The following is a 17,587-nucleotide window of genomic DNA, read 5'->3' as shown; positions in this document are numbered from 1 at the left end:
GAGGGCTCAACATTACCCACCACAAGTGGAACAGGTAGAGGGGGGGATGGGCCTGGCTCTGCCTTTCTGCAGTCCACTGCAATCAACAACAACTGTTCCAGGGACCTGCATACTGCTGTCAGGGTGCTGGGTATGACATTTGAGGCTGGCATACAGGCTGGCAAAAAAGGTTTGTATTTTAATAATTTTAGTGTGGGAGGGGGTTGGCGACCACTGGGGGGGAGTAAGGGGAGGTCATCCCCCATTCCCTCCGGTGGTCATCCCCCATTCCCTCCGGTGGTCATCTGGTCAGTTGGGGCACCTTTTTGAGGCTTGGTCATGAAAATAAAAGGACCAAGTAAACCCGGCGAAATACTGCTTATCGCCGGGTTTTATTTTTCCATTATCTGCGAAAGCCGGCCATCTGGTAGCCACGCCCAAGCCTGCCCATGTTCCGCCTTTGAACTTTCGCCGGCGAGGCGAAGGGAAAGCGGCGAAGCTATCACAAATGTAGCTTTCGATTATACGCTTTTCGCCGCTTTTGTGAAATTGCCGGCCATATCCCGATTTGTGTCGGGAAATAGTCGGCGATTACTTTCGATTATAAGCTGGAAGGGCTCCTTTTACAAAGCCACGGTACTGATTCCTGCTCGGCAAACGCAACAAAGCTCATAGGAATTGAATGGGCTTCATCGCATTTACCACACCGGAAATCAGTACCACGGCTTTGTAAAAGGAACCCTAAATCCTTTCTTGGGAGCACATGTTAGCACTCCTCAGCCTCCCACATATACTGAATTTACCATGAACCTCAGCGGTGCCGCTTACTAATGCATATTAATTTCTTAGTAAGACTTATGCACCCACCTCCTCATCGGTACGTGGTGAAATAATTTTAGATTTTTTGAAAAGTTTTTTACGTTGTTTTTTTTTTGTTTGTTTCATATGGTCAATATCACGTTATTCAATTATTTACTTAAATACTTTTTATTATGGTTTTTTAAAAACATCTTAAAGGTGTTATTCAGGCGGGAGTTTTGTCCAACATAGACTTTCGCTTTTCAGGTGTATCAAGGCATACTTCCTAAAAACATAACAAAGGTATAGATTAATGTTAAAAACTACACCAATGGCTCTTCCCACACAAAACTAAGATCACCATTAGAATACCTGCTTAGAATGACACCAGCATTTTTCAGTCCGCATTTCTTCCCGACTTCAAAATGGCGGCGGCATTCTATCACTACCTTACATCTTTCTCAAAAAATCACATAATGTAAGTGTGAACCAGTCACAGAGCCCTGGATCACAACAAGGTTATCCATTCAGTTTCTAAGATTAGACCACTAGGAGCAACTGGGTTCAACCTAATATATCTAGTTTTGTTCACGGTAATTTAATATTTTTTCCAAGTCACCACCCTCCCACCCTACCTGCAATTGATTTATCAATCGCTATCTAATATTATGTACTAAATGCTGTTTATCTACCCAATGTTGGACCAGAGGAGCTTGCAAAGATCTCGTATGGATCCAGGATTTGTGTTTGTTAATCACAGGGTGACTACTCTGACCTATGTATAAGAAATCACACTATCTGCAAACTCCAAGATGGAAACCAATAAAGCAGATCAGTATAAATTCAAACAAGGTTTATTAATAAAAACATATAGAATATACTGCCCGACACAGGCCATGTTTCGCCCATGTAAGCAGGTAGGTGCAGCTAAGGAGAGAACAATCTCCTCCAGCCACAGGCTCCTGGTACAGTCAAGAAATAAATGTCCACCACAACTTCAGTCTTAAGGACTTTATTCCATGCAGGTTTCTAGTAGACCTGATGCACAGTTCCAACAGTAGCATTCACTTTCAATCTTAAGCACATATAAGCCACCTGAAAGTGTGTGGCAAATAGTCCCCTTTAAGCAGTAGGTTATCAGCACATACCAGGATTCAATACAGGCTCATAGTCAGCTCCAGTCTGGGCTCTTTATCCAGTGCACAATAAGCAGTAGTTCAATTCCAAATAGAAGCAGTTCATTCAATTCATCACAGTTAAATCACAAAGCAGCAGTTTCTACCTTCTACTCTCTTTACCTTCAGGAGAATTCAATACTTTAGGGACTCCTCGTACCCAAGGGATTTCACCCTGCATCAGCTTCAGTCTACCCTCTTCTCTCCTGCTTCTCTCTTCCCTGGGACTCCTTCCCACCTGCCTAATCAATCCCTGGCTTCTTCTCTCACAACCAATCACTCTCCTTCCATTAGCTTCCCCCACACCCATACCAGCTGAGTTGAGCATTAGACTAATGATCAGTTCCTGCACACAGGGTTTCCTATCTCTCTCTCCCCCTAGTGGCAGCCAATCTACACATCCTGCCAGCTTACACCCATGTCTTCCCCTATTGCAGCTAGGAGTCCAGTCCGGGTTCTTCATCTCACCCCCTGGCTCCTTGCCGTCAATGCCTTCTGGGACTTGTATTTCAGACTGAAACGGCCTTAACCCAAGAAATAAAACATATCACATACTTTATATATATATATATATATATATATATATATATATATATATATATATACACACACACACACACACATACACAGTGCACTCCATTTAAGTGCACATCAGATAAGCGCATGCTCTGTTTAACTGCATGCCGTACTTCGGTCCCGTTTTTGGCGCCATCAATTTCTATGGGGACAAACCTCAGTTTTGTGCACCACTGATAAGTGCAAGATTTGCTTATATGCATGGTTAAGTCCGCTCCTCTGCAGGAAAGACTCGGCATCTGCTCTGATCTGCTTTATTGGTTTCCATCTTGGAGTTTGCAAATCGTGTGATTTCTTATACATAGGTCAGAGTAGACGCCCTGTGATTAACGAACACAAATCCTGGAAGCCGATTGGCGCGTGACAACCAACGAGATTTCAAATTTACCACCCCTTTGCCACAGGCAGAATAAGCGAAAGAACGTTAAGAGTGTACACTGGAGTTGTTGTCGCGGCGGAACTGTAAGACTTTAACACTGGCTAAACGAATAGAAGTTCTTTAAAAATTAGAAAACAAAGTCAAGCATCTATTGCTAAAGAATATGGTGTCAATCCCAGTCAAATTTCACGTGTCTTGAAGCAGAAAGACCAGCTTCTGGAAGACTGGCAAAACAATACAAATCCACACAGGAAATGTAAATTGGCGGGAAAAGCTGAGGAGGTAGAAGATGCTCTTCTTCGGTGGTTTTCTCGAGTCAGGAGCAGACAGTTTCCTGTCAGTGGTCCACTGCTTATGGAGAAAGCTAACCAGCTAGCTGAAAGTCTTGGACTAACTGAATTCAAAGCCACTGTTGGATGGTTGGAAAGATGGAAAGAGAGGAATAACATAAAATTCAAGTCGCCCAAGTGCTCGTCTGTTAGGCACGCCCTAGTCCTGCCTTCACTATGCCTCCAGTCACAAAAGAGAGGGAATACAGCATACAAGAACAACCAAACAGACAAACAAAGCAAACACTGGGCCTTCAGGATTGAGAAAAATGTAGTTCTTTATTTATAATGGAGACCCGACACGGTCCGTGTTTCGGGGTACAAATGCCTGCATCAGGGGTCAAGGGACTCCTATAGGTCAGCAAGATAATAAGTTGACAAAGATGTGGAATAAACAATCAGGTTATATTACCCGCTGTTTGAACAGCTCGTTTCTAGAACGCCTTCAGCTTTTGGCAGTTGACACAGCTGAAGGCATTCTAGAAACGAGCTGTTCAAACAGCGGGTAATATAACCTGATTGTTTATTCCACATCTTTGTCAACTTATTATCTTGCTGACCTATAGGAGTCCCTTGACCCCTGATGCAGGCGTTTGTACGCCGAGTCGGGTCTCCATTATAAATAAAGAACTACATTTTTCTCAATCCTGAAGGCCCAGTGTTTGCTTTGTTTGTCTGTTTGGCGGTTGACACAGCTGAAGGCGTTCTAGAAACGAGCTGTTCAAACAGCGGGTAATATAACCTGATTGTTTTTTCCACATCTTTGTCAACTTATTATCTTGCTGACCTATAGGAGTCCCTTGACCCCTGATGCAGGCGTTTGTACGCCGAAACACGGACTGTGTCGGGTCTCCATTATAAATAAAGAACTACATTTTTCTCGATCCTGAAGGCCCAGTGTTTGCTTTGTTTGTCTGTTTCACTATACCTCCGACACGCCCCCGGGAACTTTGGTAGTCCCCGCAATGGGAAGCAGTTGGGGATGAAAGATGGGCGCCCTTCTCTTTCGAAAATAAGCCTGATAGTAACATAATAGATGACGGCAGATGAAGACCTGTATGGTCCATCCCAGTCTGCTTGGTAGTATATTTTGATGGTCTACCGAAGACTTCATATAAGGTATTTACATATTTTGAGATATGTTAATTTTTTTACGGTTTATATATGTAATGATTACTTTTTTATTTTGTGTATATATGTAATTATTACCTGGACCTACATTTATTAATCTATAATATAAACAATTAAAATATTTGTAGTAAGTGTATTTTTCATGTTTATTTCAGAATGTGACTTTCCACCCCTATGCAGTCTGAGGGCGAAACATGGCCATGCTAGGTTTTATCTTTATAAATTCAACTATAGAATTTAAAGGGTCCTTTTAGTAAAATGTATTAAGAAATGGACATAACGTGTTTTAATGCTGGACTTTCCCATATGCTAAACCCATTTTTAATGCAACCAAAAAAAGTCAGTTTCCCTTTTTTTCTTTTTGTGGGTCCCATGCTAATTTTTCCATTAGTGCGTGAGACTTGTAGAAATAACATCTAGCCTGAAAAGCATCTCCCAACCTAAGTGTGTTTAGCTTGTTTAGCTACCTGCTACAGCATACACTCGCCTTTAACATAAAACCATCCTGCAAACTCCTTTTCAATAGAGATGCACCCATATATCTATGTACAAGAGAAAAGTGTTTTAGATCAGATTGAGGTAATTTATTTGATGGCCTTAGCTGAAAGATTGGTGACACTGATACAGATGACTGATGAGGAAGATTTAAAATATAGTGAGAAATTAAACACTCTTCTGCCCATGGTTCTGTAATCTGTATCTAAGGTGAAACAATTTGTTGCATAGGGTGGTGGTGGTGATGTGAGGTCCAAGTTAGTGTGTCTCTTCAGCAGATTGAACCTGGGCTGGAGCCCCTGAGTGTGCTTTTATTTCTTGCCATTATTTACACATCTTCCCTCCAGGAGGATATTGGGAAACTGCTGCGTTTGAGTCTTCGGCCCTGCCTGCGGGTCAGCAAACCAGCCTGATGGAGTACGCCAGTCGAATGAAGCCAGGAACCCGGAACATTTATTACCTGTGTGCACCAAATCGTCACCTGGCTGAGCATTCTCCCTACTATGAGGCCATGAAACAAAAAGATATGGAGGTAAAACACTAAGGGGTGAGGGGATGAGGATGAGCTCATGAGAAAAACGGGGGGGGGGGGGGGGTATATGAAATAGGAAGGTTGAGATTGTGAGAAGGGCAAGAGCTGGCAGAAACATTGGAGATGAGACACCATTGGGGGATGAGGTAGTTAAGGGAACAAGATCTTTCCGAGGAATGGGAAATAGTAGGGGTTTGAGATCTCTCAGATGATATGAGGATAAGATGTTGCAGAGGGATTGGGGATCAGAAAATGAGGGGCAAGAGGTCTCCGGCATCCTTTTTGAACAGTGTTGTGAGCCTGTTTGTGGTCCTGCATAGGCATCCCTCTCTGTTCCTTGTCTCCTCTTCTGTCTCAGTGGGAGTCTCTTTTTCTGTAGGTACTGTTCTGCTATGCGCAGTTTGATGAGTTGACCCTGCTGCACTTGCGGGAATTTGACAAAAAGAAGCTGATCTCTGTGGAAACGGACATCGTGGTGGATCACTATAAGGAGGAAAAGTTCCAGGACAGCCGGCCAGGTACCAATACAGCATCAGCAGCAGGCGCCCTCAGACTCATACATGTCTCTGCAGCCCAGAAGGAGAAAGCGGAGTCCATTTTAGAGTAAAATCTTTTTTTTATTGCATAATTCAGAGACTATCCTGTGGTGATATAAGAATGGACACATTGCTTTAAGTCTTTTTCACAGCTTAATATTCAGAAAGAACTTAATGTCCAGATAGAAACATGATAATAGATAAAGGCGAAATGGCCCATGCATGTAGAAGAGATTGGTCTAATTATGCCCCTCTCTTCCAGTACCTGTATAATCTTAGCTAAGGGTTCTATTGCCTGATGAGGTACTGGATTGCTTTTGTGGTGGAGAATCCTCACCTTCTAACAGGATTTCTGTGGACATTCTAGTTTGTCTTGAGCCCAAACAGGGATGTCTGTGACCTCTGTGGGAATTACACTCAGATCATACTGTTGGTCAGCTTTTGTGCATTGTGTGGCCAAATGCATGGGAATTGCTTTGTGCACCAAAACTGTAGACATTTTTGGAGATCCAATACATTGCCACAAGGTAAGATTAGCCATATCCACTACCAAATTTAACTGGTTGAGGACATCAATTCCAATTATTTCCTTTTCTGTGCTTACTATAGTGGCTGCATTGGCTTCCAAAATTTCATTATCATGTTCCCTCTGCATCTGCACCAGGATACCCCATTTAACTGGGATAGCCACACAGTTGGTAACTGTGTCATTGACCCCTTGGATTTTATATATTTGCACATTTTCCTGGTCTGCAGTAAGAGAAGCCCTACTTATAAAACTGATTCCAGCCCCTGTGTCAATCAACGCTAATTTATCCTGATCCCCTATCCTGCTGTTCACATTGGGGCGTCCACATATGTCCAAAATCAAGGGTGCCACAAACTTTAATTTATATTCTGAATCTGTCTCCTTTCCCCTCTCCTGAGGTGCTGGAAGTGCGTGCTCAGGTAAGTGAAAGGAGTCAGGCTGGGCACGAAATACTTCGGATTGTTTGATATTTGGACACTGGAGATCAGGACATCCCTATTCCTTTTTTCCTTGCTTATCCTGGGCAGCTATCAATTCACTTTTTATTCTGTCTAATTCTAGCTGCATGATATATTTATCTTGTTCCCATTTAATTTGTTGCTGTTTCAACTGGTCTGTCTGTGCTTTGAGTTCATGAAACGGGATGTAGCCTGAGGAATTTCTAAAATTACCTCTGCACTCTCCATGGGGCCTGTCCTGAGTTTCCTGACCTATTGCTGTGGGAGGGCCCTTCTGCTTGCCATTTCTTTGCTTCTGACACAGTAATTACCTGGGATGGCTGAGTTTTCCACACAGATGCAATCCTAAGCATTAACGTGTTGCTGTTTCAAAGTAATTAGTCCCCTACACAGACCTTGTATAAAAAGGTATTTCCGTTTATTAGTTTTCTTTTTGAACTCTTGGGAATGGTGTACCATTTGTTTTTGAATGTCATATCAGGAATCCTCTGGGAATTCCCCTTCAAATGGCCCTCCCTTTTTGTTACAATAAGTCTGTACCATAACTTTTAGTTCTTTAAGATCAAAAGCGTCCATGGTTGAGGCTGCTGAAAAATACTTTAATTGGTACCGGGGCCTGGCTAGTTTCTTAATAGATATACATATATGGAACTAGCTCTGTGTAGCTCTTGGATTTGGAAAGGCCCTCTTTATAAAGTAGAGGGGCTGGAGAGACAGTTTAGAATGAATATAGATTAAGCAAGGCAGGTGTTAAATTAGATATGCCAACTGTCGGTTCCTGTCAGGCAGAGCTGACTTTTCTCCAAGACAGAGACTGGCCGGATATAGAGAAATAGTTCAAAGTGACAGGAAATTAAGTGATTACCAAAGACAGATATGTAGTGTTTAAAAATGTGGGACTGTTTCACTTGGTACCCCTTCCAATAAAGTTGGAAGATCTATCAGTCTTTTCTGAGCAGCCCCAAACACAGCATTAAATTACTTCAACTTTCAATCTCCCCAACAACTTTCAATCCCCCCAACAAGGCTATAAGTACATATGCAAGCATGCAGAGAGCAAAAAGAAATTTTCTTACTTACCCAGCTGGAGATCCTTATGTGAGACCGAGACAGAGCCCCCAAGATGTCAGCAATCATTGTCTAGGGTGGTCCCGGGGTCCAGTTCACAGAGGCAGTGGGTTCCCAAAGAATACGCAATCCACACAGATTTGGATATATAAAGTATGTTATATTTGCATATATGTATTGGCTCACAGCATTTAGTACAGGTAACTGGTATAGGGCTGTATCTGTGTGTGTTTAGGGAGAGAAAGAAAGGATAGGGTGTTTGTTCAGAGGAAGAGAGAAGCCTTGGGGTTGTGCTGCAAGAGGTATATATGTGTGCAGAGGGAAAGGAAGAGAGAGAAGCTGCCAGCCACCAGAGCTCTGTGTTCTGGTGGCTAAAGATGGAGGTGTGCAGAGAAAGAAGAAGAAGAAACAAAGGCAGCCCAGCAGAGTCCCGTGCCCTTCGGGTTCAGAGACCAAGAGAGAAGTGCCCCCCTGTGCTCTACTTTATACCTACTAAGAACAGAGTGCGGGAACAGAAGCAGAGAGAGATCAAAAACTTCTCTCCTTCCCAGTTATTTCCTTTACAGAACTCCAGATACTTTCTGAAGTCAGGAAAGGTGACAACTTTCACAGGTTGTCCTGTTTGAAGTTAGTAGTCATGGAGCCTCACTGTCTGGCTTTGGTTGCTCTGAAGCCCTGCTCCCAGGTGGAACAAAAGGTATGTTAATCAAGAGTAATTGAGAAACCAAAGGGCTATCAGGCCTCTGACCACCATTTGGTGCCATCCTCAGTGCTCCCTGAGGGAGGGGGTGGTACTCAGAGGTCAGAAGCTGGTTTAATATTGTCAAGCTGGTTTCATATTAATATAAGTATGTCCAGCAATAATTTTGACCTCCCGCAATCCTGACAGCCCATCCAGTCTGCCCATCCTCTGTAACTCCTAACTCTTCCTTTTCCTAAGGGATCCCACGTTCTTATCCCACACATTCTTAAATTCTGACACAGTCCTCAACTCCACGACCTCCACTGGGAGGCCATTACACGTTTCCACTACCCTTTCCGTAATACTTTCTTAGATTCCTCCTAAGCCTATTCCCTCATCGCATGCCCCCTTATGCCAGAGTTTTCCTTCAGTTGAAAAAGGGTCACTTCCTTTCTCCGAGGACAAGCAGGCTGCTTGTTCTCACGACTGGGTGACATCCACGGCAGCCCCCTCCAACCGGAAGAGTTTCAGAGCAAACTCAAAAATGTCTCGTGGGAGGTCCCGCGCGTGGGGCACGCCCACTGCACATGCGCGGCCGTCTTTTCGCCCATGCGCGACTGCTCCTGCTCAGTTCTTCGTTTTCCGCAGTTGGAGACAGACTGCATTGCGTCCCTCTCCTCTCAGCCCTCGGAAACCGGTTTTGGAGATTTTATCGCTTTTTCTTTGTTTCGTGGCGCCGTTCGCGCTTTCTTTTCTTCTTTAAAAGTTTTTTTTTTTTTAACTCTGTTCCCCGTCGTTTTTAGTTTTGGGACTTTAGGTTCCTTTCGCCGCCGTCGCAGCCCTTTTTGTGGCCCTTTTCACCGCCACCATCGACGATTTTGACCTCGCCGCCGCGATTTTTCCGTCGATGACATCGAGGATTCCCAGCGGCTTCAAAAAGTGTGGTCGGTGCGGCCTGGCAATCTCACTTTCTGACACCCACGTTTGGTGCCTTCAGTGCCTCAGGCCTGAGCATAATCCCAAAGCGTGTAAATTGTGTCTTAGCTTAAAAAAGTGGACACAGGTGGCGAGACAAGCTCAGCGGGATTGTCTTTTTGGAGCTTGGTCTGGCTCTTCGGCGTTGACGTTGACAGCATCAGCACCGGAGGCGTCGACTTCGACAGCATCGGCACCGGAGGCGTCAACTTCGGCACCGGATATGGCATCGACCTCAGGAGAGCAGGTACCACAGGCCCGACGACTACCTCTCGCTGGGAGCAGTGAGCAGTCGAGTGTACCTCCATCTGCCTCGACAGTTCCCTTTTCGGACCCGACCCCAAGGAGGCGTGCGGATTCCACGTCCTCGTCGGTACTGCGGAGCGCCGATGACATGCATCACAAGAAACAAGCTAAGAAACATCGTCATCGGCCGCCCCCTTCTCACGGTACCAGGAGCTCCGGGGCGTCGAGGGATTCGTCCCCCGAGAAGCGTCAATGCCGGGAAGACCGCTCCCCCTCCATCCAGGAGGTGTCGATGCGTCAGCATTCGGACAGTCCAGTACCGCCTCCTGGCCCCGTGCAGATTCTATCTCTGACTCCTGTACCGGCCCCTCAGCCTTTCCCAACAGAGACTCTGGACGAGCGCCTTTGGCGAATTCTTCCAGGTATCCTGGAAGGGCTACTGCGCCAGTCTCTCCTGGTGCCGGGTGTGCTTGCGCCCTTGGCACCGTCGATGGAAGCGCCGGCTGGCTCTGGCCCTGTGGTGTGGTCGTCGACACCGGTACCGCTTGCGGCATCGGTGTCGGCCGCCACTCAGGTGGACTCTCCATCGACGTCGATAGAGGGAGCTTCGCCCCCGCCGGTGCGGGAGTCCACCTCTCGACATCATCAGCGAGGACTAGGATCCTCTGAGTCGAGATGGGCCTGGTTCCGGACTGAAGTCAGGGAGCTCATGTCCGACACTGAGGAGGATGCCTCGTGGGGGGAGGAGGACCCTAGGTATTTCTCTTCCGAGGAGTCCTGTGGTCTTCCCTCTGACCCCACTCCTTCACCAGAAAGGAAGCTTTCACCACCGGAGAGCCTTTCCTTTGCCTCCTTTGTTAGGGATATGTCTGTGAGCATTCCCTTCCCCTGTGGATGAGCCGAGGACTGAGATGCTCGAGGTCCTCGACTATCCATCACCACCTAGAGAGTCTTCCACGGTACCGTTGCACAATGTCCTAAAGGAGACACTGCTTCGGAACTGGCTGATGCCCTTATCTAACCCCACCATCCCCAAGAAAGCCGAGTCCCAGTATAGTATCCACAGTGACCCGGAGTTGATGAGGACTCAGTTGCCACACGATTCTGCGGTGGTGGATTCTGCTCTCAAGAGATTCAAGAGTTCGAGGGGGATACCGCCTCGGCGCTTCCGGGGTGCGAGTCTCGCACTCCGGACTCTTTTGGGAGGAAGGCCTATCATTCCTCCATGCTCGTGACCAAGATCCAGTCTTACCAGCTCTACACGAGCATCCACATGCGGAACAATGTGCGGCAACTGGCAGACCTGGTTGACAAGCTTCCTCCGGAGCAGTCCAGGCCTTTTCAGGAGGTGGTCAGGCAGCTGAAGGCGTGTCTCAAATTCCTGTCCAGGGGTATTTATGACACTTGTGATGTTGCATCCAGATCCGCTACCCAAGGTATAGTGATGCGCAGACTCTCATGGCTGCACGCCTCTGACCTGGACAATCGGACCCAGCAGCGGCTGGCGGATGTTCCTTGCTGGGGGGATAACATCTTTGGTGAGAAAGTCGAGCAATTGGTCGAACAGCTTCACCAGCGGGAAACTGCCCTCGACAACCTCTCCCACCGGGTGCCTTCAGCATCTACCTTATCAGGTAGACGGTTTTTCAGGGGTAAGAAGACTGCTTCTTACGCTTACCCTAAGCGTAGGTACAATCCTCCTTCCCAACAGCCTGCCCAGGCTCAACCCCAGCGCACTCGTTATTTATTTTTATTTATTTTTGTTACATTTGTGCCCCGCGCTTTCCCACTCATGGCAGGCTCAATGCGGCAGGCAATGGAGGGTTAAGTGACTTGCCCAGAGTCACAAGGAGCTGCCTGTGCCGGGAATCAAACTCAGTTCCTCAGCTCCCCAGGACCAAAGTCCACCACCCTAACCACTAGGCCACTCCTCCACTGCGTCAACAACGTGCGACCAAGCAGGCCCCTGCGGCTCCCCAGCAAAAGCAAGGGGACGGGCTTTTGACTGGATCCGGGAGAGTATAGCCACCGTAAAAGTGCCCGTGCCGGACGATCTGCCGGTCGAGGGGAGGTTAAAATCTTTTCACCAAAGGTGGCCTCTCGTAACCTCCGACCAGTGGGTTCTCCAAATAGTGCGGTGTGGGTACGCCCTCAATTTGATCTCCACTCCGCCAAATTGTCCACCGGGGGCTCAGTCTTTCAGCTCCCACCACAGGCAGGTACTTGCAGAGGAACTCTCCGCCCTTCTCAGCACCAATGCGGTCGAGCCCGTACCACCCGGGCAAGAAGGGCTGGGATTCTATTCCAGGTACTTCCTTGTAGAAAAGAAAACGGGGGATGCGTCCCATCCTAGACCTGAGGGGTCTGAACAAATATCTGGTACGAGAAAAGTTCAGGATGCTTTCCCTGAGCACCCTTCTTCCCCTGATTCAGAAAAATGACTGGCTATGCTCCCTAGATTTAAAGGATGCTTATACTCATATCCCGATTCTGCCAGCTCACAGACAGTATCTGCGATTCCGTCTGGGAACACAGCATTTTCAGTATTGTGTGCTGCCCTTTGGTCTCGCCTCTGCGCCATGGATGTTCACAAAATGCCTCGTGGTGGTTGCGGCGTCGCTGCGCAAGCTAGGGGTGCATGTGTTCCCTTATCTCGACGATTGGCTGGTGAAGAGCACCTCAGAGGCAGGAGCTCTTCAGTCCATGCAGGCGACTATTCAACTTCTGGAGCTACTGGGGTTTGTGATAAATTACCCAAAGTCCCACCTCCGCCCAGTTCAGTCACTTGAATTCATAGGAGTTCTGCTGAATTCTCAGACGGCTCATGCCTACCTCCCCGAGGCCAGAGCGCAGAATCTTCTGTCCCTTGCCTCCCGGGTACGAGCGTCCCAGCAGATCACAGCTTGGCAGATGTTGAGACTCCTGGGCCATATGGCATCTACAGTCCACGTGACTCCCATGGCTCATCTTCACATGAGATCAGCTCAATGCACCCTAGCTTCCCAGTGGTATCAGGCTAAGGGGAACCTAGAGGATGCAATCCGACTGCCTACTAGTTTTCGCAATTCACTCCACTGGTGGACAATTCGGTCCAATCTGACTTTGGGGCGTCCATTCCAAATTCCTCAGCCACAAAAAGTGCTGACGACGGATGCATTTCTCCTGGGGTGGGGAGCCTATGTCGATGGGCTTCACACTCAAGGACTGTGGTCCCTCCAGGAATCAGGTCTGCAGTTCAACCTCCTGACGTTGAGAGCGGTCTGGAATGCACTCAAGGCTTTCAGAGATCGGCTGTCCTTTCAAGTTATCCAAATTCGGACAATCAGGTTGCGATGTACTACATCAACAAGCAGGGGGGGCACCAGATCTCGCCCCTTGTGTCAGGAAGCCGTCGAGATGTGGCAATGGGCTCGCCAGCACGGCATGCTTCTCAAGGCCACTTATCTGGCAGGCGTAAACAACGGTCTGGCCGACAGGTTGAGCAGAATTATGCAACCGCACGAGTAGTTGCTCAGTTCGAATGTGGTACGCAAGATCTTCTGGGAGTGGGGCACCCCCTCAGTGGATCTTTTCACCACGCAGACCAACCACAAGCTGTCTCAGTTTTGTTCCAGGCTACAGGCCCACGACAGGCTAGCGTCGGACGCCTTCCTCCTGCATTGGGGGACCGGCCTTCTGTACGCGTATCCTCCCATACCTTTGGTGGGGAAGACTTTGCTGAAACTCAAGCAAGACCGCGGCACCATGATTCTGATCGCCCCCTTTTGGCCCTGTCAGATCTGGTTCCCCCTTCTTCTGGAGTTGTCTTCCGAAGAACCGTGGAGATTGGAGTGTTTTCCAACCCTCATCACTCAGAAAGAGGGGGCGCTTCTGCATCCCAACCTCCAGTCTCTGGCCCTCGCGGCCTGGATGTTGAGGGCGTAGATTTCGCCGCCTTGGGTCTTTCTGAGGGTGTCTCCCAAGTCTTGCTTGCTTCCAGAAAAGATTCCACTAAGAAGAGTTACTTTTTAAAGTGGAGGAGGTTTGCCGTCTGGTGTGACAGCAAGGTCTTAGATCCTTGCTCTTGTCCTACACAGACCCTGCTTGAATACCTTCTACACTTATCGGAGTCTGGTCTCAAAACCAACTCAGTAAGGAACCATCTTAGTGCCATTAGTGCTTACCATTTCTTTGTAGAGGGTAAGCCTATCTCTGGATAGCCTTTAGTCGTTCGTTTCATGAGCGGTTTGCTTTTGTCAAAGCCCCCTTTCAAGCCTCCTACAGTGTCATGGGATCTCAACGTCATCCTCACCCAGCTGATGAAACCACCTTTTGAGCCACTGAATTCTTGCCATCTGAAGTACTTGACCTGGAAGGTCATTTTCTTGGTGGCTATTACTTCAGCTCGTAGAGTCAGTGAGCTTCAAGCCTTGGTAGCCCATGGTCCTTATACTAAATTTCATCATAACAGAGTAGTCCTCCGCACGCACCCTTAAGTTCCTGCCAAAGGTGGTGTCGGAGTTCCATCTGCACCAGTCAGTTGTCTTGCCAACATTCTTTCCCCGTCCTCATACCCGCCCTGCTGAACGTCAGTTGCACACATTGGACTGCAAGAGAGTATTGGCCTTCTACCTGGAGCGGACAAGCCCCCACATACAGTCCGCCCAAATGTTTTTCTTTTAACCCCAATAGGAAGGGGTCGCTGTCGGGAAACGCAGCATCTCCAGTTGGCTAGCAGACTGCATTTCCTTCACTTATGCCCAGGCTGGGCTGACTCTGGAGGGTCATGTCACGGCTCATAGTGTTAGAGCCATGGCAGCGTCAGTGGCCCACTTGAAGTCAGCCACTATTGAAGAGATTTGCAAGGCTGCGACATGGTCATCAGTCCACACATTCACATCTCATTACTGCCTCCAGCAGGATACCCGACGTGACAGTCGGTTTGGGCAGTCGGTGCTGCAGAATCTGTTCGGGGTTTAGAATCCAACTCCACCCCCCTAGGCCCAGTTTTATTCTGTTCAGGCTGTACTCTCAGTTGTTCTTCATAGGTCAATTTTTGTTATGTCCTCGCTGTTGCGAGGCCCAATTGACCCTCTGTCAAATTGGGGCAGTCTAGATTTCCTGAATGGAGGTATCATGGTTAGGTGCCGAAGGCAACATTGAAGAAGTGGGCTTTGAGCAAGGATTTGAAGATGGGCAGGGAAGGGGCTTGTCGTATGGGCTCAGGGAGCTTATTCCAAGCATAGGGTGAGGTGAGGCAGAAAGGGCAGAGCCTGGAGTTGGCGGTGGTGGAGAAGGGCGCTGAGAGGAGGGATTTGTCCTGTGAGCGGAGGTTATGGGTAGGAGTGTAAGGGGAGATGAGGGTAGAGGTACTGAGGGGCTGCAGATCGAGTGCATTTGTAGGTTAGTAGGAGAAGCTTGAACTGTATGCAGTACCTGATCGGGAGCCAGTGAAGTGACTTGAGGAGAGGGGTGATATGAGCATATCGGTCAAGGCGGAAGATAAGACGCGCAGCAGAGTTCTGAACAGATTGAAGGGGGGATAGATGGCTAAGTGGGAGGCCAGTGAGGAGTAGGTTGCAGTAGTCAAGGCGAGAGGTAATGAGAGAGTGGATGAGAGTTCGGGTGGTGTGCTCAGAGAGGAAGGGGCGAATTTTGCTGATGTTATAGAGAAAGAAGTGACAGGTCTTGGCTGTCTGCTGGATATGCGCAGAGAAGGAGAGAGAGAGGAGTCGAAGATGATTCCGAGGTTGCGGGCAGATGACATGGGGAAGATGAGGGTATTGTCAACTGAAATAGAGAGTGGAGGGAGAGGAGAGGTGGGTTTGGGTGGAAAGACAATGAGCTCCGTCTTGGCCATATTCAGTTTCAGGTGGCGGTTGGACATCCAGGAAGCGACCACTCCAGTCTCTAAGGAAGCATTGAAGAGGTCAGTCAGTGGAGCTAACAGAACTTCTCCAAGTTCCTTGAACACCCTTGGGTGTGTCCCATCAGGCCCCATCGCTCTGTCTACTTTTAGTTTAGCTAGCTCCTCACCAACACAGTCCTCTGTGAACAGGTCTTGTTCTACCATATATCCATCCCCTTTAGCATTTGTTTTCTGCAGTCCTACCTCCGGCTTTTCATCCGTGAACACAGAGCAGAAATAATTGTTTAGCAGTTCAGCTTTATCCTTATCTTCCACATATTCCTCCCCCTTGGCTTTGAACCTCACAACACTTTTATGGAACTTCCTCCTGTCACTTACATATGTGAAAACGTCTTTCCCCCCAGTTTTACCATATTATCTGTCTTTGCTTCCATTTGCCATTTTGCTTTACTGACAGCTTTTCCAGCCTGTCTTTTTCTTTCTGAGTCGCCTTATAACATGTGAAGGCTAAACTCCTTTCCCTTATCTTTTCAGCTACTACATTTGAAAACCAGAGTGACCTTCTTTTCCTCTTACTTTTATGTTATTTTCTAACATAAAGGTTAGTTGCCTTTAAAATAGCTCGTTTCAGTCTTGTCCATTACTGTTCTACTTCCTTCAGCTGTTCCCATCCTACTAACTCTTCCTTGAGAAATTCCCCCATCTCAGCAAAGTTAGTTCTTTTGAAATCCAGGACCTTCAATCTCGAATGAGCCCTCTCCCCTTTCTTAATATTGAACCACATCATTCGGTGATCACTAGTGCCAAATGGTCTCCCATCTTGACGTCAGAAACATTCTCTCCATTTGCAAGCACCAGGTCCAGAATAGCTGCATCCCATGTCAGTTCTGTTACTCACTGCTGAAACAGTTCTTCCTTTAGGGAATCCAAGATCTCTTTGCTTCTAGATGACACCGCAGCAGGGACGCCCCAGTCAACATCCGGCATATTAAAACCAGCTATCAGTAGTACTTCCCCTTTCCTAGCTATCTTGTGATTGTTTTCAATTAAGTCTCTGTCCATTTCCTCTGACTGTGAAGGTGACATGTATATTACTCCGATATAAATCCATCTTCCTTTCCCTCTTTCCAGTTTAACCCACGGTGCTTCTTCTGTACCCCAATGAGTCCTGCAGTTCCATCACTTTAATATCATTCTTAGCATATAATGCCACTCCTTCACCCTTTTTTCCTACCCTGTCCTTCCTGAAAAGATTATAGCCAGGTATAGGTATACCCCAGTCATGGTTCTTCATGAACCACATCTCCATGACTGCCACTAAATCCAAGTATGCTTCTGTCATTGTAGCCTATAGATCTAGAAGTTTGTTTCCCATACTACGGGCATTGGTATACAAGGCTCTCCAGATGTTACTCTTTTTTTCCTCTTCTATAGGGGGCATTCGATGTCTTAACTTCCTTGGGGTTATTTATGGCTTTGATACCTTTTTTTTTTTTAATCTATCCCCAGCAATTTTAGTTCAAATGCCTCCTTGATGGTTGTAGATATTTGTGTTGGTTTTACCTTCATACCTGAGAGAGGTTAATGCCGTCACCCTATTTACTACCACCCCTGCTATACTGAAGCCTTCTTCTGAAGAACAAGAGCTTAATATAGGATAGTTGTACTGTGTGGCAACATTACACACACTGTCAGTGCTGTAACATCAGAGTGGTTTGGATTTTGATGTTATGTTTAAGCTTTTTATTGAATATACTGATGGGTTTAAGGTTAGGGATGGTTAGCTATGTAGTGCATTAGCTGCATCTCCTATAGGTCAAAATCAATGTACAATTCCGGTTCCCATATTGC

General features: G+C 47.1%; 1 protein-coding gene across 1 annotated transcript in view; it reads left to right on the top strand.

The window, feature by feature from the left end:
• Positions 1 to 17,587, top strand: part of TRAP1 (TNF receptor associated protein 1) — a 186,329-nt gene that overhangs the window by 140,946 nt on the left and 27,796 nt on the right. The window contains exon 14 of the mRNA XM_030211743.1: positions 5,774 to 5,912. Within this exon, the coding sequence (XP_030067603.1) occupies positions 5,774 to 5,912 (139 nt within the window). The remainder of the gene's footprint in view (positions 1 to 5,773; positions 5,913 to 17,587) is intronic.

The sequence above is a fragment of the Microcaecilia unicolor genome, chromosome 8 (assembly GCF_901765095.1).
Source record: "Microcaecilia unicolor chromosome 8, aMicUni1.1, whole genome shotgun sequence".
NCBI classification, from domain to species: domain Eukaryota; kingdom Metazoa; phylum Chordata; class Amphibia; order Gymnophiona; family Siphonopidae; genus Microcaecilia; species Microcaecilia unicolor.
The sequence above is the reverse complement of the archived record's forward strand: the minus strand, read 5'-3'. Positions and strand labels throughout refer to the sequence as shown.